This window comes from Salvelinus fontinalis, unplaced genomic scaffold (genome assembly GCF_029448725.1).
Source record: "Salvelinus fontinalis isolate EN_2023a unplaced genomic scaffold, ASM2944872v1 scaffold_1381, whole genome shotgun sequence".
NCBI classification, from domain to species: Eukaryota; Metazoa; Chordata; class Actinopteri; order Salmoniformes; family Salmonidae; genus Salvelinus; species Salvelinus fontinalis.
In genome coordinates this window covers 1-23,217 of record NW_026601590.1, presented here as the reverse complement: position 1 = coordinate 23,217, position 23,217 = coordinate 1, and the positions used below count along the sequence as shown (strand labels likewise).

Here is a 23,217-nt window from a genome sequence, read left to right as displayed (position 1 = left end):
TTCTGTCCTGATGGGGCGGGTGTGTTCTGTCCTGATGGGGCGGGTGTGTTCTGTCCTGATGGGGTGGGTGTGTCCTGTCCTGATGGGGCAGGTGTGTCCTGTCCTGATGGGGCGGGTGTGCTCTGTCCTGATGGGGTGGGTGTGTTCTGTCCTGATGGGGCGGGTGTGTTCTGTCCTGATGGGGCAGGTGTGTTCTGTCCTGATGGGGCAGGTGTGTTCTGTCCTGATGGGGCGGGTGTGTTCTGTCCTGATGGGGCGGGTGTGTTCTGTCCTGATGGTGCAGGTGTGTTCTGTCCTGATGGGGCAGGTGTGTTCTGTCCTGATGGGGCAGGTGTGTTCTGTCCTGATGGGGCAGGTGTGTTCTGTCCTGATGGGGCGGGTGTGTTCTGTCCTGATGGGGCGGGTGTGTTCTGTCCTGATGGGGCGGGTGTGTTCTGTCCTGATGGGGCGGGTGTGTTCTGTCCTGATGGGGCAGGTGTGTTCTGTCCTGATGGGGCAGGTGTGTTCTGTCCTGATGGGGCATGTGTGTTCTGTCCTGATGGGGCAGGTGTGTCCTGTCCTGATGGGGCGGGTGTGTTCTGTCCTGATGGGGCGGGTGTGTTCTGTCCTGATGGGGCGGGTGTGTTCTGTCCTGATGGGGCGGGTGTGTTCTGTCCTAATTCAGCAGGTGTGTTCTGTCCTGATGGGGCAGGTGTGTTCTGTCCTGATGGGGCAGGTGTATTCTGTCCTGATGGGGCGGGTGTGTTCTGTCCTGATGGGGCGGGTGTGTTCTGTCCTGATGGGGCGGGTGTGTTCTGTCCTAATTCAGCAGGTGTGTTCTGTCCTGATGGGGCGGGTGTGTTCTGTCCTAATGGGGCAGGTGTGTTCTGTCCTGATGGAGCGGGTGTGTTCTGTCCTGATGGGGCGGGTGTGTTCTGTCCTGATGGGGCGGGTGTGTTCTGTCCTGATGGGGCGGGTGTGTTCTGTCCTGATGGGGCGGGTGTGTTCTGTCCTGATGGGGCAGGTGTGTTCTGTCCTGATGGGGCAGGTGTGTTCTGTCCTGATGGGGCAGGTGTGTTCTGTCCTGATGGGGCGGTTGTGTTCTGTCCTGATGGGGCGGGTGTGTTCTGTCCTGATGGGGCAGGTGTGTTCTGTCCTGATGGGGCGGGTGTGTTCTGTCCTGATGGGGCGGGTGTGTTCTGTCCTGATGGGGCTGGTGCGTCGATCCATCCTGATGGGGCTGGTGCATCGATCCATCCTGATGGGGCTGGTGCATCGATCCATCCTGATGGGGCTGGTGCATCGATCCATCCTGATGGGGCTGGTGCATCGATCCATCCTGATGGGGCTGGTGCATCGATCCATCCTGATGGGGCTGGTGCATCGATCCATCCTGATGGGGCTGGTGCGTCGATCCATCCTGATGGGGCTGGTGCGTCGATCCATCCTGATGGCGCTGGTGTGTTGACCCATCCTGATGGGGCTGGTGTGTTGATCCATCCTGATGGCGCTGGTGTGTTGATCCATCCTGATGGCGCTGGTGTGTTGATCCATCCTGATGGCGCTGGTGTGTTGATCCATCCTGATGGCGCTGGTGTGTTGATCCATCCTGATGGCGCTGGTGTGTTGATCCATCCTGATGGCGCTGGTGTGTTGATCCATCCTGATGGCGCTGGTGTGTTGATCCATCCTGATGGCGCTGGTGTGTTGATCCATCCTGATGGGGCTGGTGTGTTGATCCATCCTGATTGGGCTGGTGTGTTGATCCATCCTGATGGCGCTGGTGTGTTGATCCATCCTGATGGCGCTGGTGTGTTGATCCATCCTGATGGCGCTGGTGTTGATCCATCCTGATGGCGCTGGTGTGTTGATCCATCCTGATGGCGCTGGTGTGTTGATCCATCCTGATGGTGCTGGTGTGTTGATCCATCCTGATGGGGCTGGTGTGTTGATCCATCCTGATGGGGCTGGTGTGTTGATCCATCCTGATGGTGCTGGTGTGTTGATCCATCCTGATGGGGTGCTTGCATTCCATTCATGCGGGTGTCTGCTGTGTTAAAATATGGCAGAGCAATGCCACGCCACTCACCAAATGTGCAGTCCTTCTTGGTCGTTTAAGTGGCCCAGCGCTGTCTTTATTCATCTTTCTTCTCCATCGGCTTCCAGGCTCTGGTCTTGTCACTTGTCATTCCAATATTATTCAATAGAGATACAACTAATTACGGCTAGCCCAGTGCCACAACTCACACAATCATCATCAAGATACGTAGGCCTAATACATCTGATAAAGATTCAAGATGCAATACTAACATGCATTACCAAATAGAATGTTGTCCCTTATATACAGTACACACATATGCGGAAATAATAAGGCTACCAGCTAGGCAACGTTATATTGTAATTCAATATGCATGGGGGTCTCGACTGAAGTATATTATGTGATAAACTTGCATTACTAACACAAAAAGATAACGCTATTTTACTTAGTTAGCTCTTGCAAACACTGACGCAACTTTTCCCTGTGAGTTTGTACAAGCTCCCTGGCAAAACCATATAACGTGTATTTGCTCCCTGGCAAAACCATATAACGTGTATTTGCTCCCTGGCAAAACCATATAACGTGTATTTAACGTGTATAACGTGTATCTTAGGTCAGGAGTAACCATTCTAACCAAGTGGTCAGACGGCAGATTTTATAAGGCCACTGTTGAATACATTGGGCAGCCAGACCAGATTTTTAAAAAAGTTTGAAAGGAAAACAATGACAGATTCTTAGATATGGACAAGCAAGAGAAGGGCTGCCCACCTCAACCAACAGTACGTCAGTCGCCCACATCTGAACATTTAAGCTCACAGTGTTCAAGTGACACTAATAATTGAGGAGCCCACTGTCTGAACACGGTGAAGATGTCAGATCAATACCTACTCTGTGCAGACAAAACACAGCCTGTCCAATTCTATGGTGGCAATGCACCCACCCTGGTGAGACAGCATCAACCAGCCCCAATTGAACAGCACACACCAGCCCCAGTTGGACAGCATTCCCCAACCCCTATGAGACAGCACACACCCACCCTGGTGAGACAGCACACACCCACCCTGGTGAGACAGCACACAACCACCCTGGTGAGACAGCACACACCCACACGGGTGAGACAGCACACACCCACACGGGTGAGACAGCACACACCCACCCTGGTGAGATAGCATCCACCAGCAGTGCAGGGACAGCTTTCCCTAGCCCCTGTGGGACAGCACGCACCAGCCCCCACTGAATGGAATGCACCATTCCCAGTGGGACAGCACGCACCAGCCCTCACTGGATGGAATGCACCATTCCCAGTGGGACAGCACGCACCAGCCCCCACTGAATGGAATGCACCATTCCCAGTGGGACAGCACGCACCAGCCCTCACTGGATGGAATGCACCATTCCCAGTGGGACAGCACGCACCAGCCCTCACTGGATGGAACGCACCAGCCTCAGTGGGACAGCACGTACCAGATCCAGTGGGACAGCACGCACCAGATCCAGTGGGACAGCACGCACCAGATCCAGTGGGACAGCACGCACCAGATCCAGTGGGACAGCACGCACCAGATCCAGTGGGACAGCACGCACCAGACCCAGTGGGACAGCACGCACCAGATCCAGTGGGACAGCACGCACCAGCCGTACGGCAGCTATGAGATGGTTGCAGGGATGAGGTTGAAAAAAATCCTGTGACAAGGGAAGGATGGAGGAAGTAATTTTGAGAAGAGGTAAGTAATTAATATCATGTCACCTATCAAACTTTATTTTGTGAAGTTGAATTGTAAATCATTTTGAAAAATTTCACCAACCCCATTTCTGTCTTTATTTTATTTTTTTACATTTGGAAGAGTGATTGGGCCTTGAACACATAATAATGAATGCACTGTATGTGCTATTGTCTCATCTCAGACCGAGTCCAGATCCGAGAGCTGCACGCTCTCATTGACATCGTTGGAGAGCAACACTGTGAGCTACAGGAGAGAAAGTCATCGGTGCTGTCTAGCGAGCAAGAGTTGTTTCCTGACAGTGGCATGTTGCTCTCATCGTTCCATCCTGCTGCCATCCATCAGGCATCTAGGTAAGAGTTGTTTCCTGACAGTGGCATGTTGCTCTCATCGTTCCGTCCTGCTGCCATCCATCAGGCATCTAGGTAAGAGTTGTTTCCTGACAGTGGCATGTTGCTCTCATCGTTCCGTCCTGCTGCCATCCATCAGGCATCTAGGTAAGAGTTGTTTCCTGACAGTGGCATGTTGCTCTCATCGTTCCATCCTGCTGCCATCCATCAGGCATCTAGGTAAGAGTTGTTTCCTGACAGTGGCATGTTGCTCTCATCGTTCCATCCTGCTGCCATCCATCAGGCATCTAGGTAAGAGTTGTTTCCTGACAGTGGCATGTTGCTCTCATCGTTCCATCCTGCTGCCATCCATCAGGCATCTAGGTAAGAGTTGTTTCCTGACAGTGGCATGTTGCTCTCATCGTTCCATCCTGCTGCCATCCATCAGGCATCTAGGTAAGAGTTGTTTCCTGACAGTGGCATGTTGCTCTCATCGTTCCGTCCTGCTGCCATCCATCAGGCATCTAGGTAAGAGTTGTTTCCTGACAGTGGCATGTTGCTCTCATCGTTCCATCCTGCTGCCATCCATCAGGCATCTAGGTAAGATCGCTTGCATCTGTTTCGTTTCCTTTTTGACAGTTTTTTTCTCAGTGGAATAATGTGTCAATTCTTTTGCCTTTGGACGCCATGGCAACATCCCAGAGGCGAAGCGAGTCCTCGACCGGAAGAAGGTCAGCAGAGTTCTAGGTAAGCCTTTTCTTAAAGCTAGGTTACTTTGTTACTTAACTGTCTACAGCAAATTAGGATTGATTCTTGATTAAAAGGATTTACGTATGTTATTTGCTAATTCATCTCTGCAATCAAGTCAAATCAAGGTTCTGAATACTGTATCTTAAATACCTCGAAAACAAACCAAAATCCCCAATGTTTTTTTAAGATGTTTGTGTTTTGCATACTGTGAGTCCTTGAGTAGATTTGTCATGTGTTATTTGTCAAAATATTCATGAAATGTTTTATATACTGTGTTCCAGTGTCACGCCCTGGCCTTAGTATTCTTTGTTTTCTTAATTGTTTTAGTTAGGTCAGGGTGTGACATGGGGAATGTATGTGTTTTTTGTAGTGTCTAGGGTGGTTGTAAAGTTTAGGGGGTTTATTAGAGTAGTTGGGTTTATGTTTAGTATAGAAGTCTAGCTGTGTCTATGGTTGAGTGTAGGTATCTAGGAAAGTCTATGGTTGCCTGAATTGGGTCTCAATTAGAGACAGCTGGTTATTGTTGTCTCTGATTGGGAGCCATATTTAAGGCAACCATAGGCTTTAGCTGTTTGTGGGGAATTGTCTATGTCAGAGTGTTTAGTGTCAGCACTTCTGTTTGTATAGCTTCACGGTCGTCTGTTTTGTTGGTTTTGTAGTTTGTTTAGTGTTGTTTTCGTCTTCTTTCTCAAATAAAGAGGATGTACTTTCCACGCGCTGCGCCTTGGTCCTCTCTCTCTCCCTTTGACGATCTTGACAGAATTCCCCACCAATCTACGACCAAGCGGCGTGTCAAGCGGCAACAGGATCCACCTACACAGGATTCATGAACATGGGAGGAGATACTGGATGGTAAGGGGCCTTGGGCACAACCGGGAGAATATCGCCTCCCTCGTGAAGAGCTGGAGGCAGCTAAAGCCGAGAGGAGGCGATATGAGGAGGCAGCACGGAAGCAAGGCTGGAAGCCCGTGAGTACAACCCAAAAATTTCTTGGGGGGGGCCTTAAAGGGAGTGTGGCGAAGTCAGGTAGGAGACCTGCGCCTACTCCCTGTACTTACCGTGGAGAGCGAGAGTACGGGCAGACACCGTGTTACGCAGTAGAGCTCATGGTGTCTCCTGTACTCGTGCATAGCCCGGTTCGGTACATTCCTGCTCCACGTATCGGCTGGGCTAGATTGAGGTTGTGCCGGATGTCATGAAGCCGGCCCAACGCATCTGGTCACCAGTGCGTCTCCTCGGGCCGGCGTACATGGCACTAGCCTTACGCATGGTGTCCCCGGTTCGCCTACATAGCCCGGTGCGGGTTATTCCACCTCCCTGCACTGGTCGGGCGACGGGGAGCATACAACCAGGTAAGGTTGGGCAGGCTCAGTGCTCAAGGGAGCCAGTACGCATGCACGGTCTGGTATTTCCGGCACCACCTCCACGCCCCGACCCAGTACCACCAGTGCCTACACCACGCACTAGCCCTATGGTGCGTGTCTCCAGCCCTTTGCCACCGGTGCCTACACCACGCACCAAGCCTCCTGTGTGTCCCCAGAGTCCTATGCGTCCTGTTGCTGCTCCCCGCACTAGCCCTGAGATGCATGTCCCCAGCCCGGTACCACCAGTTCCGGCACCACGCACTAGGCCTAATGTGCGTCTCCAGGGTCCAGTATGCCCTGTTCCTTCTCCCCGCACTAGCCTGAAGGTGCGTGTCCCCAGCCCGGTAACACCAGTTCCGGCATCACGCACCAGGCCTACAGTGCGCCTCAGCCGGCCAGAGTCTGCCGTCTGCACAGCGGGGCCTGAACTGCCCGTCTGCCAAGCACCATCTGAGCCATCCGTCTACCCAGCGCCATCTGAGCCATCCGTCTACCCAACGCCATCTGAGCCATCCGTCTGCCCCGAGCCGTCAGAGCCGTTCGTCAGTCAGGATCTGCCAGAGCCGCCAACCAGACAGGATCTGCCAGAGCCGCCAACCAGACAGGATCTGCCAGAGCCGCCAACCAGACAGGATCTGCCAGAGCCGCCTACCAGACAGGATCTGCCAGATCCGTCAGCCAGCCATGAGCAGCCAGATCCGTCGGCCAGCCATGAGCAGCCAGATCCGTCGGCCAGCCATGAGCAGCCAGATCCGTCGGCCAGCCATGAGCAGCCAGATCCGTCGGCCAGCCATGAGCAGCCAGATCCGTCGGCCAGCCATGAGCAGCCAGATCCGTCGGCCAGCCATGAGCAGCCAGATCCGTCGGCCAGCCATGAGCAGCCAGATCCGTCGGCCAGCCATGAGCAGCCAGATCCGTCGGCCAGCCATGAGCAGCCAGATCCGTCGGCCAGCCATGAGCCGTCCAGCCAGGATCCGCCAGAGCCGTCCAGCCAGGATCCGCCAGAGCCGTCCAGCCAGGATCCGCCAGAGCCGTCCAGCCAGGATCCGCCAGAGCCGTCCAGCCAGGATCTGCCAGAGCCGTCATCCAGCCAGGATCCGTCCCTCAGTCCGGAGCTGCCGTCCCTCAGTCCGGAGCTGCCGTCCCTCAGTCCGGAGCTGCCGTCCCTCAGTCCGGAGCTGCCGTCCCTCAGTCCGGAGCTGCCCCTTGTCCCGGGGCTGCCCCTTATCCCGGTGCTGCCACTTAGTCCGGTGCTGCCCCTTAGTCCGGTGCTGCCCCTTAGTCCGGTGCTGCCCCTTAGTCCGGTGCTGCCCCTTAGTCCGGTGCTGCCCCTTAATCCAGTGGGGTTAATGTGGAGGGTGGCCATTTGGAGGAGGCTACGGAGGCGGGTAGTGACTGTGGTGGGGTGGGGACCGCGACCAGTGCCGGAGCCGCCGCCGTGGACAGACGCCCACCCAGACCCTCCCCTAGACTGTGTGCTGGTGCGCCTGGAGTTCGCACCTTAAGGGGGGGGGGTTATGTCACGCCCTGGCCTTAGTATTCTTTGTTTTCTTATTTATTATTATTATTATTTTTTTAAATTTTAACCCCTTTTCTCCCCAATTTTCGTGGTATCCAATCGCTAGTAATTACTATCTTGTCTCATCGCTACAACTCCCGTACGGGCTCGGGAGAGACGAAGGTCGAAAGCCATGCGTCCTCCGAGGCACAACCCAACCAAGCCGCACTGCTTCTTTAACACAGCGCGCCTCCAACCCGGAAGCCAGCCGCACCAATGTGTCGGAGGAAACACCGTGCACCTGGCCTCCTTGGTTAGCGCGCACTGCGCCCAGCCCGCCACAGGAGTCGCTGGAGCGCGATGAGACAAGGAATTCCCTACCGGCCAAACCCTCCCTAACCCGGACGACGCTAGCCCAATTGTGCGTCGCCCCACGAACCTCCCGGTCGCGGCCGGCTGCGACAGAGCCTGGGGGCGAACCCAGAGACTCTGGTGGCGCAGTTAGCACTGCGATGCAGTGCCCTAGACCACTGCGCCACCTGGGAGGCCCCTAGTATTCTTTGTTTTCTTAATTGTTTTAGTTAGGTCAGGGTGTGACATGGGGAATGTATGTGTTTTTTGTAGTGTCTAGGGTGGTTGTAAAGTTTAGGGGGTTTATTAGAGTAGTTGGGTTTATGTTTAGTATAGAAGTCTAGCTGTGTCTATGGTTGAGTGTAGGTATCTAGGAAAGTCTATGGTTGCCTGAATTGGGTCTCAATTAGAGACAGCTGGTTATTGTTGTCTCTGATTGGGAGCCATATTTAAGGCAACCATAGGCTTTAGCTGTTTGTGGGGAATTGTCTATGTCAGAGTGTTTAGTGGCAGCACTTCTGTTTTGTATAGCTTCACGGTCGTCTGTTTTGTTGTTTTTGTAGTTTGTTTAGTGTTTGTTTCGTCTTCTTTCTCAAATAAAGAGGATGTACTTTCCACGCGCTGCGCCTTGGTCCTTTCTCTCTCCCTTTGACGATCTTGACATCCAGCCTATGTCTTGCGATGTGCTACCTTGGATGGTTGGACCGGAATCGATGAAGGCATTCATCAACAAGTGTAGGACCAGAGCAGGACAGAGTATTGGCTCAAGTAGTTTTGTTTGTTGATTGATTGCAAGATGGCTTAGCAGTTCAGACGTCATTTTTGTTCTCGTACTGTCTTGTCCTGTATATATATATTTACACCCTCTTCGCATATCTTTTATATTTTTTTATTATCCAAGAACTCAACTACAAAAGCTTTCCTGCAACCCGCCTCACCAATAACAACAAAAAAGTATTATTTACCTCAAATCTGAAAATCCACAGTGAAGCTAACCAGGGGCTAATCAAAAGTTAGCCAGAAAGCTAACCAGAAGTTAGCCGAAAGCGAATCTGAAGCTGCCCAGAAGTTAGCCGGCTTGCTGGCTAGCGTTGGTGTTTCAGCTGCCCACGTTTTGTGGTCATCAGCTATTCCTTTAGCTCGATAATCTACCGGCACTTTTGTGCAACGCGACTCGGACCGGAGCATACCGGGCCTTTCTTTTCTCTCAGTTTCCCCGGATTTCAGCCGCAGGCGCTGGACATTTGCACCTTGATTTCGCAGCTAGCTAGCTGCAAACCGTGTGACTATTGGCTTACGTCGATCCCGGAGCAAACTTAAATTATTCCGGAGCTAGCCAGCTGAGGAGTTCCATCAGCCATTCCTGGACTACAGTCACCTATCCAGACCCGCTTTTTTTTTGCTGCAGATACGGAGCCCCACCGGCTTTTTTTTTTTTTTGCTGCAGATACGGAGCCCCACCGGGCCTTCACGATTGACTGCCGACGTTATCTGCCCGAGGGAGTTATCCAACTGGCACCTCCGTCGCGACGTTACCTGAACGCTCACCTGGGGCCCGCTAATCGTTAGCTGTCTTATCGGCTGCTATCTTATTAATAAGTATTTCGGACAATTTTTTTTCTTTTTTTTCTTGGGTCACTATATCTATTTTGCCAATCGGATTGATCCCCTCTACAAGACACGGAACCCCACTAATCTACCGACGGAAACGCACGAGGTGTCTAAAAATAGAACTCCATCCTATGCTATCTTGCTACCGATAGCCATCTACCCGGCCAGCTGTCTGGATCGCCGTGACCCCAACCAACCTCTACTCACTGGACCCTTATTGATCACTCGATTAAGCATGCCTCTCCTTAATGTAAATATGCCTTGTCCATTGCTGTTCTGGTTAGTGTTTATTGGCTTATTTCACTGTAGGGCCTCTAGCCCTGCTCACTATACCATATCCAACCTTTCATTTCCACCACCCACATATGCGATGACATCACCTGGTTTCAATGATGTTTCTAGAGACAATATCTCTCTCATCATCACTCAATACCTAGGTTTACCTCCACTGTATTCACATCCTACCATATCTTTGTCTGTACATTATTCCTTGAAGCTATTTTATCGCCCCCAGAAACGTCCTTTTACTCTCTGTTCTAGACGCTCTAGACGACCAATTCTCATAGCTTTTAGCCGTACCCTTATCCTACTCCTCCTCTGTTCCTCTGGTGATGTAGAGGTGAATCCAGGCCCTGCAGTACCTAGCTCCACTCCTATTCCCCAGGCGCTCTCTTTTGATGACTTCTGTAACCGTAATAGCCTTGGTTTCATGCATGTTAACATTAGAAGCCTCCTCCCTAAGTTTGTTTTGTTCACTGCTTTAGCTCACTCTGCCAACCCGGATGTTTTAGCCGTGTCTGAATCTTGGCTTAGAAAGACCACCAAAAATTCTGACATTTTCATCCCCAACTACAAGATTTTCAGACAAGATAGAACGGCCAAAGGGGGCGGTGTTGCAATCTACTGCAAAGATGGCCTGCAGAGTTCTGTTTTACTATCCAGGTCTGTTCCCAAACAATTTGAACTTCTACTTTTAAAAATCCACTTCTCTAAAAACAAGTCTCTCACCGTTGCCGCCTGCTATAGACCACCCTCTGCCCCCAGCTGTGCTCTGGACACCATATGTGAACTGATTGCCCCCCATCTATCTTCAGAGCTTGTGCTGCTAGGCGACCTAAATTGGAACATGCTTAACACCCCAGCCATCCTACAATCTAAGCTTGATGCCCTCAATCTCACACAAATTATCAATGAACCTACCAGGTACCACCCCAATTCCGTAAACAAGGGCACCCTCATAGATATCATCCTAACCAACTTGCCCTCCAAATACACCTCTGCTGTTTTCAACCAAGATCTCAGCGATCACTGCCTCATTGCCTGCATCCGTAATGGGTCAGCGGTCAAACGACCTCCACTCATCACTATCAAACGCTCCCTGAAACACTTCAGCGAGCAGGCCTTTCTGATCGACCTGGCCGAGGTATCCTGGAAGGATATTGATCTCATCCCGTCAGTAGAGGATGCCTGGATATTTTTTAAAAATGCCTTCCTCACCATCTTGAATAAGCATGCCCCATTCAAGAAATTTAGAACCAGGAACAGATATAGCCCTTGGTTCTCTCCTGACCTGACTGCCCTTAACCAACAGAAAAACATCCTATGGCGTTCTGCATTAGCATCGAACAGCCCCCGTGATATGCAACTTTTCAGGGAAGCTAGAAACCAATATACACAGGCAGTTAGAAAAGCCAAGGCTAGCTTTTTCAAGCAGAAATTTGCTTCCTGCAACACAAATTCAAAAAAGTTCTGGGACACTGTAAAGTCCATGGAGAATAAGAACACCTCCTCCCAGCTTCCAACTGCACTGAAGATAGGAAACACTGTCACCACCGACAAATCCACTATAATTGAGAATTTCAATAAGCATTTTTCTACGGCTGGCCATGCTTTCCACCTGGCTGCCCCTACCCCGGTCAACAGCACTGCCCTCCCCTCTGCTACTCGCCCAAGCCTTCCCCATTTCTCTTTCTCCCAAATACAGTCAGCTGATGTTCTGAAAGAGCTGCAAAATCTGGACCCTTACAAATCAGCCGGGCTAGATAATCTGGACCCTTTCTTTCTAAAACTATCTGCTGAAATTGTTGCCACCCCTATTACTAGCCTTTTCAACCTCTCTTTCGTGTCGTCTGAGATTCCCAAAGATTGGAAAGCAGCTGCGATTATCCCCCTCTTCAAAGGGGGGGACACCCTTGACCCTAACTGCTACAGACCTATATCTATCCTACCCTGCCTTTCTAAGGTCTTTGAAAGCCAAGTCAACAAACAGATTACCGACCATTTCGAATCCCACCACACCTTCTCCGCTATGCAATCTGGTTTCAGAGCTGGCCATGGGTGCACCTTAGCCACGCTCAAGGTCATAAACGATATCTTAACCGCCATCGATAGGAAACAATACTGTGCAGCCGTATTCATTGACCTGGCCAAGGCTTTTGACTCTGTCAATCACCACATCCTCATCGGCAGACTTGACAGCCTTGGTTTCTCTAATGATTACCTCGCCTGGTTCACCAACTACTTCTCTGATCGAGTTCAGTGTGTCAAATCGGAGGGTCTGTTGTCCGGGCCTCTGGCAGTCTCTATGGGGGTGCCACAGGGTTCAATTCTTGGACCGACTCTCTTCTCTGTATACATCAATGATGTCGCTCTTGCTGCTGGTGATTCTCTGATCCATCTCTACGCAGACGACACTATTCTGTATACTTCTGGCCCTTCTTTTGACACTGTGTTAACAACCCTCCAGGCGAGCTTCAATGCCATACAACTCTCCTTCCGTGGCCTCCATTTGCTCTTAAATACAAGTAAAACTAAATGCATGCTCTTCAACCGATCGCTGCCTGCACCTGCCCGCCTGTCCAACATCACTACTCTGGACGGCTCTGACTTAGAATATGTGGACAACTACAAATACCTAGGTGTCTGGTTAGACTGTAAACTCTCCTTCCAGACTCACATCAAACATCTCCAATCCAAAGTTAAATCTAGAATTGGCTTCCTATTCCGCAACAAAGCATCCTTCACTCATGCTGCCAAACATACCCTTGTGAAACTGACCATCCTACCAATCCTCGACTTCGGTGATGTCATTTACAAAATAGCCTCCAAAACCCTACTCAATAAATTGGATGCAGTCTATCACAGTGCCATCCGTTTTGTCACCAAAGCCCCATATACTACCCACCACTGCGACCTGTACACTCTCGTTGGCTGGCCCTCGCTCCATACTCGTCGTCAAACCCACTGGCTCCAGGTCATCTACAAGACCCTGCTAGGTAAAGTCCCCCCTTATCTCAGCTCGCTGGTCACCATAGCAGCACCTACCTGTAGCATGCGCTCCAGCAGGTATATCTCTCTGGTCACCCCCAAAACCAATTCTTCCTTTGGCCGCCTCTCCTTCCAGTTCTCTGCTGCCAATGACTGGAACGAACTACAAAAATCTCTGAAACTGGAAACACTTATCTCCCTCACTAGCTTTAAGCACCAGCTGTCAGAGCAGCTCATAGATTACTGCACCTGTACATAGCCCATCTATAATTTAGCCCAAACAACTACCTCTTTACCTACTGTATTTATTTATTTATTTTGCTCCTTTGCACCCCATTATTTCTATCTCTACTTTTTTCTATCTCTACTATCTCTACTTTTTTTACTTTTTTTTACTTGCTATATTGTATTTACTTCGCCACCATGGCCTTTTTTATACTTTTATTTATTTATATATATATTTTGTTTGCCTTCACCTCCCTTATCTCACCTCACTTGCTCATATTGTATATAGACTTATTTTTCACTGTATTATTGACTGTATGTTTGTTTTACTCCATGTGTAACTATGTGTTGTTGTATGTGTCGAACTGCTTTGCTTTATCTTGGCCAGGTCGCAATTGTAAATGAGAACGTGTTCTCAATTTGCCTACCTGGTTAAATAAAGGTGAAAAAAATAAATAAATAAATAAAAAAATTGTGTGCAATGTTCATATTTGCAATAAGGTTAACTTAAGAACATACTGTTATGTGCTTGGTGTCATATGTAGGTTAGACTTTTTGTTGACTACATCTGGTGGGTGACAACTGCCTATTTTCATCTCTACAATATTATTTTGGGGTTTAACTAATACAAGAGCATATGTACAAGAGCATATGCTGTATATTCATTTTGGTTTCCATTAACTGTAAGAACGTAAATAATCTCAAATCAAACTTTGTCACATGCGTCGAATACAATAAGTGTAGACTTTTACGTGAAATGCTTACTTACAAGCCCTTAACCAACAGTGTCATTCAAGAAGAGTTAAGAAAATATTTACCAAGTAGACTAAAATTAAAAGTAATACAATAAGAATAACGAGGCTATATACAGGGGTCACCGGTACCGAGTCAGTGTGCAGGGGTACAGGTTAGTTGAGGTAATTTGTACATGTAGGAGGGGGTGAAGTGACTATGCATAGATAGCAAGTAGCAGCAGTGTGCAAAAAGGAGTGCTGGGAATGAAAAGTGAGATGCTTTGTTAATATAATAAACACTGTTGAATACATTTGTTGAACTGTATCAGTTTTCATTCTTGTTTTGAACAGCTAATCATTAATACTGCAAATGAACGCTAACAAATTAAATTCTCAACTGTCTCATCTCATTAATCAAGCTGATGTATAGCTTCTGTAGTAATTTTAAGAGAAATAAATGAGACATGGATGAGACGTTGCACATACAATGTAGAGATCTCCTTTATGGCTCATACTTCTTCGATATTTCTGAAATGATCATTAGATCATTAGCCTAATAAAAGTCTCAAACTTGTCTCAGGAACTTATCATTATTGCTCCTTTAAAATAACAGAGGCAAGGATGAGCTCAACGGTATACAATGATGAAACCTCTGCTGATCATACTTCTCGAATTCTGCTAAAACCATCATCTCAATTCATCTTCATGTGTCCTATATATGTATCATAGAAGTCTCTAACATCTCAATATTTCTCCTAACGGGCCTTTAGGAGCAATAACCCAGACACAAATGGTCACAGAATGATTCAAAATTGAGAAGCTCTAGATATCCTCCAGATCTTTTGTGGCTATCTGAGTGAACAGATTTTTTTCCTATGGGCAGTACAGTATAGTACAGAGAAGTAGTCCAGTAGTAATATAGTACAGTATTGACTCACAATTCCTCCTGCCTGTAACCCAGTGGATCATCCACTCTGTAACTAATTCCTAAGGTGAGGGCCACCACAACCGCAGGCAGTCCTAAAGACAGAATGTTGTTATTGCCTGGTAGTTTGCATTTTATTTAACTAGGCAAGTCAGTTAAGAATAAATTCTTAATTATATTGACGGCCTACCCCGGCCAATCCCGGACGACGCTGGGCCTATTGTGCGCCGGCCTATGTGACTCCCAATCACAGCCCGATGTGAGACAGCCTGGAATCGAACTAGGGTCTGTAGTGACGCCTCTAGAACTGAGATGCAGTGCCTTAGACATGTCAGTTCTAGAGGCGTCACTACAGACCCTGTGCCACTCAGGAGCCCATGTATGCAGCCATATAGAGCATTCGGAAAGTATTCAGACCCCTGACTTTTTACACATTTTGTTACCTTAGTCTTATTCTAAAATGGAATAAATACAATTGTTTCCTCATCAATGTACAAACAATACCCCATAATGACAAAGCGAAAAGAGGTGTTTAGACATTTTTGAAAATTTATTGAAAACCAAAACATAAATACCTTATTTACAAAAAAGTATTTACCCTTTGCTGTAAGAATCAAAATTGAGCTCATGTGCATCCTGTTTCCATTGATCATCCTTGAGATGTTTCTACAACTTGATTGGAGTCCACCTGTGGTAAATTCAATTGATTGGACATGATTTGGAAAGGCACACACCTGTCTATATGAGGTCCCACAGTTGACAGTGTATGTCAGAGAAAAAAACAAGCCATGAGGTCGAAGGACAATTAGAGCTCCATGACCGGATTGAGGCACGGCACAGATCTGGGGAAGGGTACAAAAACATTTTTGTAGGATTGAAGGTGTCCAAGAACAGTGGCCTCCATCATTCTTAAATGGAAGAAGTTTGGAACCATCAACACTCTTCCTAGAGCTGGCCACCCGGCCAAACTGAGCAATCAGTGGAGAAGGGCCTTGGTCAGGGAGGTGACCAAGTAACTCTGAAAGAGCCCCAGTGTTCCTCTGGAGATGGGAGAACTTTCCAGAAGGACAACCATCTCTGCTGCACTCCACCAATCAGGCCTTTATGATAGAGTGGCCAGATGTAAGTCACTCCTCAGTAAAAGTCACATGACAGCACGCTTGGGGTTTTCCAAAATGAAACCAAGATTGAAGTTTTTGGCCTGAATGTCAAGCGTCACATCTGGAGGAAACCTGACACCATCCCTATGGTGAAGCATGGTGGTGTCAGCATCATGCTGTGGGGATGTTTTTCAGCGGCAGGGTCTGGGAGACCAGTCAGGAACGAGGGAAAGATGAACAGAGCAAAGTACAGAGCTATCCTTGAAGAAGACCTGCTCCAGAGCGCTCAGGACCTCAGACTGCCTGGTAGGTTGGATAATGATAATGGCGCTGGAGGGGATGGCTGCCCTTCACGGGCTTCGAACCAACTGTGCTATGTTGTTTGTTTTTTTGCATTGTTTGTAACTTATTTTGTACATAATGTTGCTGCTACGGTCTCTTATGACCAAAAAGAGCATCTGGATATCAGAACTGCGATTACTCACCTCAAACTGGACAAAGATTTTTTTTCTTTAATGAGTCTGACGCGAAGGATATAGTGCTTCCCCAAGACCAGGCCCAAATTCGTGTCATTCGTGTGAAGAAAAGACGGAAATACAGGGGGCGGAGATCGGGGTGCCTTGTGAGAATTTGTTGGCGAGTGGGTGACACATCTCTAACATCCGTTCTATTGGCCAACGTGCAATCACTGGAAAATTAACTGGGTGATCTCAGTTTGAGATTATCCTACCAACAGGACATTAAAATTGTAATATCTTATGTTTCACCGAGTCGTGGCTGAACGACAACACGGATAATATAGAGCTGGCTGGCTTCTCCGTGCATCGGCAGGACAGACCAGCTATGTCTGGTAAGACAAGGGGTGGGGGTGTGTGTCTATTTGTCAATAACAGCTGGTGCACAATTTTTAATATTAAGGAAGTCTCGAAGCATTGCTTGCCTGAGGTAGAGTACCTCATGATAAGCTGTAGACCACACTACCTACAGTTTGAAGAGAGTTTTATCTATATTATTTGTAGCCGTCTATTTCCCACTACACACTGATGCTGGCACTTAGACCGCACTCAACAAGCTGTATAAGGCCATAAGCAAGCAAGGAAATCCTCAGGTAGCCTAGTTGTTAGGGCGTTGGACCAGTAACTGAAAGATTTCTAGACCGAATCCCCAAGCTGACAAGGTAAAAATCTGTCGTTCTACCACTGAGCAAGGCAGTTAACCTACTGTTCCCCGGGAGATGAAGACGTGGATGTCGATTATTGGTCAAGGGTTAAAGGGGCAGCAGTAGTTGGAGTGTCTGTAGCTGGACTGTCAGTGTGAGTGTAAGTAGTTGAGGTAGTTATGTCAATGGTGGTTGGAATGACAGATGATGTGCTGAGATCCCCCTGTGAAACAGAGACTTTAAAAAAAGTTAATCAACTCAGTAAACCACATAAACAAGGATACATAGTGTCAGTTCCTATAAGCATAGAAGATGATCCATGCTGTTCCAGTTTCATTGTGTCTGCATCAGTGTAGAAATGTTTTCTACTGTACTTTATGAGAGAAATAAATCTTTATCACTGCCAATAAACGGTAGAGAGTTGGTAGCAAAAGCAACTCTGTTATCAACTGAATCTGAGACCTGATAGTAGTCTATTGACAGTCTGTAAACAATAGCTTAGCGATAAATCTAAATAGTTTGGATAAAAATAAAGTCTGAAACAATGTCTTCATTGATGCTACTGTGTCATGACGTTGGCCTGTTAAGGGAGGTTTATGACCCTCATAAATACTTTTTCCTCTCTCTACTATACCGATGTGACTATTGAAAATCCCTTTGTTAACATAGAGAGTCTGGGAACATCAAAAGGTGGGAAACGGAACCATATTTCAGTAATCCAACCAGTTGAAAATATGCGTTGGTACTTAATGAATGATGTCAGATCAGTTGCGTCTGAGACATTATTACTGATGATAGGACGACAAACTGTATCTTGGAAAGTCTACACATTCTAATTATCAGATTCACATGGAATTGTTGTGCAATTTAAACGTTTAAATATGAAACTATTTGTGAAAAGATTAAATATAATTTTAGCTTCTAAATGAGAGATTTGGTTTTCAATGGGTGAACTATGCTCAACTCAGTGGCCCATGTGAACAGACATCGGTTGTAAACTATGAAACACAGCCCTCTCTCCCAACCCTATACAAGCCCCTTTACAAAAATGTAACTTTCTGTTCCGAGGACGTGCGGACTTAAGGTCCCCACGTTGAAAGGACAAAGACCACCTACAGAACTAAGCAAACCTCAGCAAGAACCTAACGAAATTAGCATAGAATTTCAATGTGAAGGTGACAACCTACACGCCGGAAGGATGAATTTCGACTATACCAGCCAGAATATAGCATGAGCTTAAAGTATGACAACTTGGTATGAACTTTGAACTCTTATTCACTAAAGAAGTGATACCTCCTAGCCATTGTGTTAGCGCAGCAACTGTAGACGTGCGCTAGGAGAGGACGGACAGAGTATCAGTACTACCACATGACGACGGTACAACCAAGTATCCGTTCTACCACCAGACATTCTTCAAAGGACAACCCGGCCTCCCATCTACGACCAACCGATCGAAGCGCAGCTCAGAGTAAATATTTATTGCATTTTCCTTTTCCAAATGGGCGTTTATTTAGAATGCATAAGATTCTGTATTTACGATAGAGTAGCTGCCTACAGCCCGATAGAGACACAAAATCTTTTTGTTCCTCAGTCTTCCCGCTCTTTCATTCAAAACCCAACCCCCTTTCTTTGTGTAACCAGCCGTCATATCGGTTCCGTCCGCTCGGAACATTTTCCTTTATGACATTTGTAATCAATGTATGATCCACTCTGTGATTATTTAGGTATTTAGTAAATAAATAAACCAAATTTTGTATTGCTGATTCAACTTGTTATCCAGGGTTCGTGAAAATAACCAAGAATTTACAACTTTCAGATGAGACTGAATAAGGCGACGGTTAAATATTGACTGCTATTGATGTAAAAGATGACCAGGTCTTTAAGAGTTTATTCGGAAGATAAGTTCTATAAACATTATTTCGTGGTGCCCCGACTTTCTATTTAATTATTTACCTGATTAGCTTAAAATCAGGAAATATTAAATACAGAGAAATGATTTTATAGAACAGCATGTCATATCACTTAATCCGGCATAGCCAAAGACACGACAACTGTCTTTTGCTATGACAACCTCACAGCACAGACAAAACATTAATCAATCATTGACTATAAACCAAACTTTAACATTCATAAACCAAACTGTAAAATCAGTGAGGTCATATATTATTATTACAGAGTCTGCATTAACATGCAGGTACCAGATAATGATTTAGTATTGAAATTAAGGGGAAAGTACTATACGTTGGTTTCAACACAACGCACGTTGTCAACATTATCAGCAAAGACAACGAAGCAAATTTTTGGGGGAAAATAGATCAGACATGACAGGATGAATAAATAGGATACACATGGATGATTACTGTGAGGACCAGTCAACCAATAGCATTACCCTTCTCTATGCAAAACATTCTTTGTTGCTGCTGGGAAGGTACAGTACATGTTATGGTAAACAGAAGAAAAAAAATTCCACTAGAGCAGGTGTAATTATATCTCCTGATTCGAGGATTAGATTTTTTTTTTAAAGTGATAAATGTCTTGGAGGTCTGGATTAGAATTTGAGGCCACTAGAAGGTGTACTTCTCTAGAACAGGGGTTCAATGCTGAAGTACATGTCACACAAAACTCATCATATACTAAGAGAAAACTGTTCCAATGAAAGGCAGTTGTTCCTTAAGTAACCATGGTAATAAGACAGATGAACCCAACTGCAGAGATGACAAATGATGCCGTTACATTGACATGATTAATTCATTCAATAATAGCCTAGACGCAAAGCTGCTACAGCATAGCCATTTATTGTTATTTAACAATGTACATCTCATTTAGAAACAATTAAATTGTTGAGTACTGTCAACATGAAAATGTGCATTGACAGCAGCACACAACCATATGGACGCAATCTGACCACTGCTCTTGTCTTTCTCTGAACCCTTTCCGTTCAGCTCTGGATGCCTCCTCTCATTAAGGCCACATCATGCCCTGACCTAGTCATGGGTATGTCCCAACTATAACTCCGGCCTCCTGAAGTGTACACTCGTTCACTATTTCACCCACAAATCTAAAAACACTGGATTCGCAGTGGCACTGTCCAAAGCAGGGATGGGAAACTGCTGGTCCGAGGTTGGCCCACGAATACATTTCCAAAAATGAAAGAGAAAAAAATGAGGAACTCAGTCGGGTTCTCAACTTACTGTTGAAAGTTAGAATAGTAGAAAACACAAGGTGCAATTTCAATGTTTGGTTGTGCATCAGCAGTTTCTCTCTTGTTATGTCAGTCACTGATATTCACTCAATTAGCACATGTCAGCTAACATTTGTTTAGACTGGTAAGATAGTCTAGCCAGCGATCTAAACTTGTAGTAATCATGGTTGAATTACCAACTGGGGAGGGGCCCAATTGATTTTGTAAGAAACTCTCACTCAGATATCATAATAAAAACTGCAAACATTTCTCTCCACCCTATTGCAAATGATTAGAATTCCATGAAATTAGTTAAATTACAAAATCTCTCATCCCCATAGCAAATTGTGTAGAATATCAGGAAATTAATTCTAAAACGTACTTTTTTCCTTCTCCATTGTCATTAGGGGGGGGGGGGGGGGGGGGCGCTAAAACTTTGTGCTCGCAAGGTGGGACACACACAAAATTCCACTTAGGGCCCCCAAAAGGCTCTGACTGTATGTGTGGATGAGTTTATTTATTTAACCTTTATTTAACTAGGAAAGTCAGTTAAGAACAAATTCTTATTTTCAATGACAGCCTAGGAACAGTGGGTTAACTGCCTTGTTCAGGGGCAGAACAACAAATTTTTACCTTGTCAGCTCGGGGATTCGATCTTGCAACCTTTCGGTTACTAGTCCAACGCTCTGACCACTAGTCTACCTGTCACCCCAAGGTTAGGTAGACCCGAGAGCTACTGCGGCCCCTCATGATGAGTTCAGATGTTTTGTGGTCCCCACCCCCATCAAAGTTGCCTATCCCTGGTCTAGTGGGAGTTTCTACCATATTTATTATTCCAGTCATTTCCTTTCAAATCAGTGAACAAGTGCAAACTTGTGGAGGAAGGAGCGGTAATTAGAACATATGGCTAAGACTGGAGGTACAGTAGCTAGCATACGATCCCTTGGGGGACAGATTATGGCAGCCATCTCCATAGATCAGGATGAGATATAAAGAGGATGGGTTTCTAAAGGCAGCAGGACATGTCAACATTAAACCCTGGAGTCTCAGACAACTCAAGTCTTAATCTGTCCACAGGCTCCAGAGCCAGGAGATGAGATAATGGAGGTGAGAGGGTTACCAGGAAAACGACAGGACAGCCTGCTGAGTGGTATAAAGGATTCCAATTAGTCCTACAACTATCAATTAGGGATGGCGAGATGGGGATGTAGAATTCAAATATAGATGGAAGATGGGCCTAGAAGTGGTGTCAGACAGTGGCAGGCAGCAATAGTCATTCCTTGTCAGTTGTTTAAATAATTTAATCCTCTGTCCTCATTTCTTCTTCTTGTCTTGTGTGGAGGTGAACCAGGCGTCCAGCAGCTTCTTGCTGTAGTAGATCTGCCAGCCGTGCACCTGCACCGCGATTACCATCACCAGGTACATGACGGACACAGCAGAGAAGCCGAAGATGAAGCGGTATGCCTTGCCGTGGCGGTACAGCTGCTGGGCCACCGGGAACATCTCCATGCCCCCGTAGATGAGCGGTGCTATGCAGAAGAGACCGGCACTGATCATGGAGATCACCAGGTAGCTGATGTTGTTTTTGGGCAGGGCCATGAAGCTGAAGAGGGAGGGGATGATACTGAGCAGGTAGGGGTACTCCCACTGATAGGGAGCAGCCACCACGCTGTGGGACACTAGGTTCAGCTGGCTCACTGTCACCTGGGCAGCTAAGAGGAGCCAGATCAGAACATGGACGATGTTCAGTTTACGGATCTCGGACTTGAGGGCGACACTGATGAGAAAGACAGAGGAGAAGCACAAGAATGTGATGTTTCAAATGGGTCACTGTGAACAAAACCTGTCATCTTGTTTTTATGTAGGCACTTAACCCTAATCGCTCCTGTAAGCCGGTCTGTAATAAGAGCGTCTGCTAAATGACTAAAAGGCAAAACCATTCAAATGAGAGCGAACCTCATCTGGTAGTGTGAGGCCACTCTCTCGCGGTGCTGAAAGTCACTTCCATCTGTGCCAGTAGCTCGAGGTCCAGCTCGGGAAGCCATGGTTACCGCCTGTCCAAAAAACTCAAAGTAAAACATGTAATTCATTGTGTTAGAGCTTTCTAAGGTGCTCATTTGTTATTTCAGAACTGCAGATAAGTATACAGCATTCGTTATCACTCTCGAAGACATCGTAACCTAATGGCAGTAGCCAATAGCCTTTAAAATAATAGAACTAATACAATTTGTATGAAATGAGCAATACCAATGAATTAAAAATTGCATTAGTCACATGCACTGTAAACAGGTGTAGACTAACAGTGAAATGCTTACTTACGGGCCCTTCCCACAATGCAGAGAGAAAAATAGAACAATAATAGAAAGATAATAACAAAGAATAAATACACAATGAGTAACAAGTACTTAGCTATATACACAGGGTACCAGTACTGAGTCAATGATAACATGGCTATATACACAGGGTACCAGTACTGAGTCAATGATAACATGGCTATATACACAGGGTACCAGTACTGAGTCAATGATAACATGGCTATATACACAGGGTACCAGTACTGAGTCAATGATAACATGGCTATATACACAGGGTACCAGTATTGAGTCAATGATAACATGGCTATATACACGGGGTACCAGTACTGAGTCAATTATAACATGACTATATACACTGGCTACCAGTACTGAGTCAATTACAACTTGACAAAATACATGGGGTACCAGTACTGAGTAATGATGACTTGGCTATATACACTGAGTACCAGTACTGAGTCAATGTAATTGAGGTAGATATTTACATATAGGTAGGGGTAAAGTGATTAGGCAACATGATAGATAATAAGCAGTATCCGCAGCGTATGTGATGACTCAAAAGGTAGCTATTTGGTTAACTATTTAACAGTCTTGTGGCTAAGGGGTAGAAGCTGTCCAGGGTCCTGTTGGCAGTAGGTACCGCTTGCCGTGCGGAGTACAGATAACAGTCTTA

General features: G+C 46.7%; 1 protein-coding gene across 1 annotated transcript; it reads right to left on the bottom strand.

Annotated features, from left to right (window-relative positions):
• Positions 1-19,830: 19,830 nt before the first annotated feature.
• Positions 19,831-23,210, bottom strand: LOC129849192 (protein jagunal homolog 1-B-like). The gene is made up of 2 exons (XM_055916153.1): positions 22,189-23,210; positions 19,831-22,009 (listed from the first exon to the last, which is right to left on the bottom strand). Exons 1-2 carry the CDS (start codon positions 22,347-22,349, stop codon positions 21,547-21,549), a joined length of 624 nt encoding a protein of 207 aa, XP_055772128.1. The 5' UTR covers positions 22,350-23,210; the 3' UTR covers positions 19,831-21,546.
• Positions 23,211-23,217: the final 7 nt, after the last annotated feature.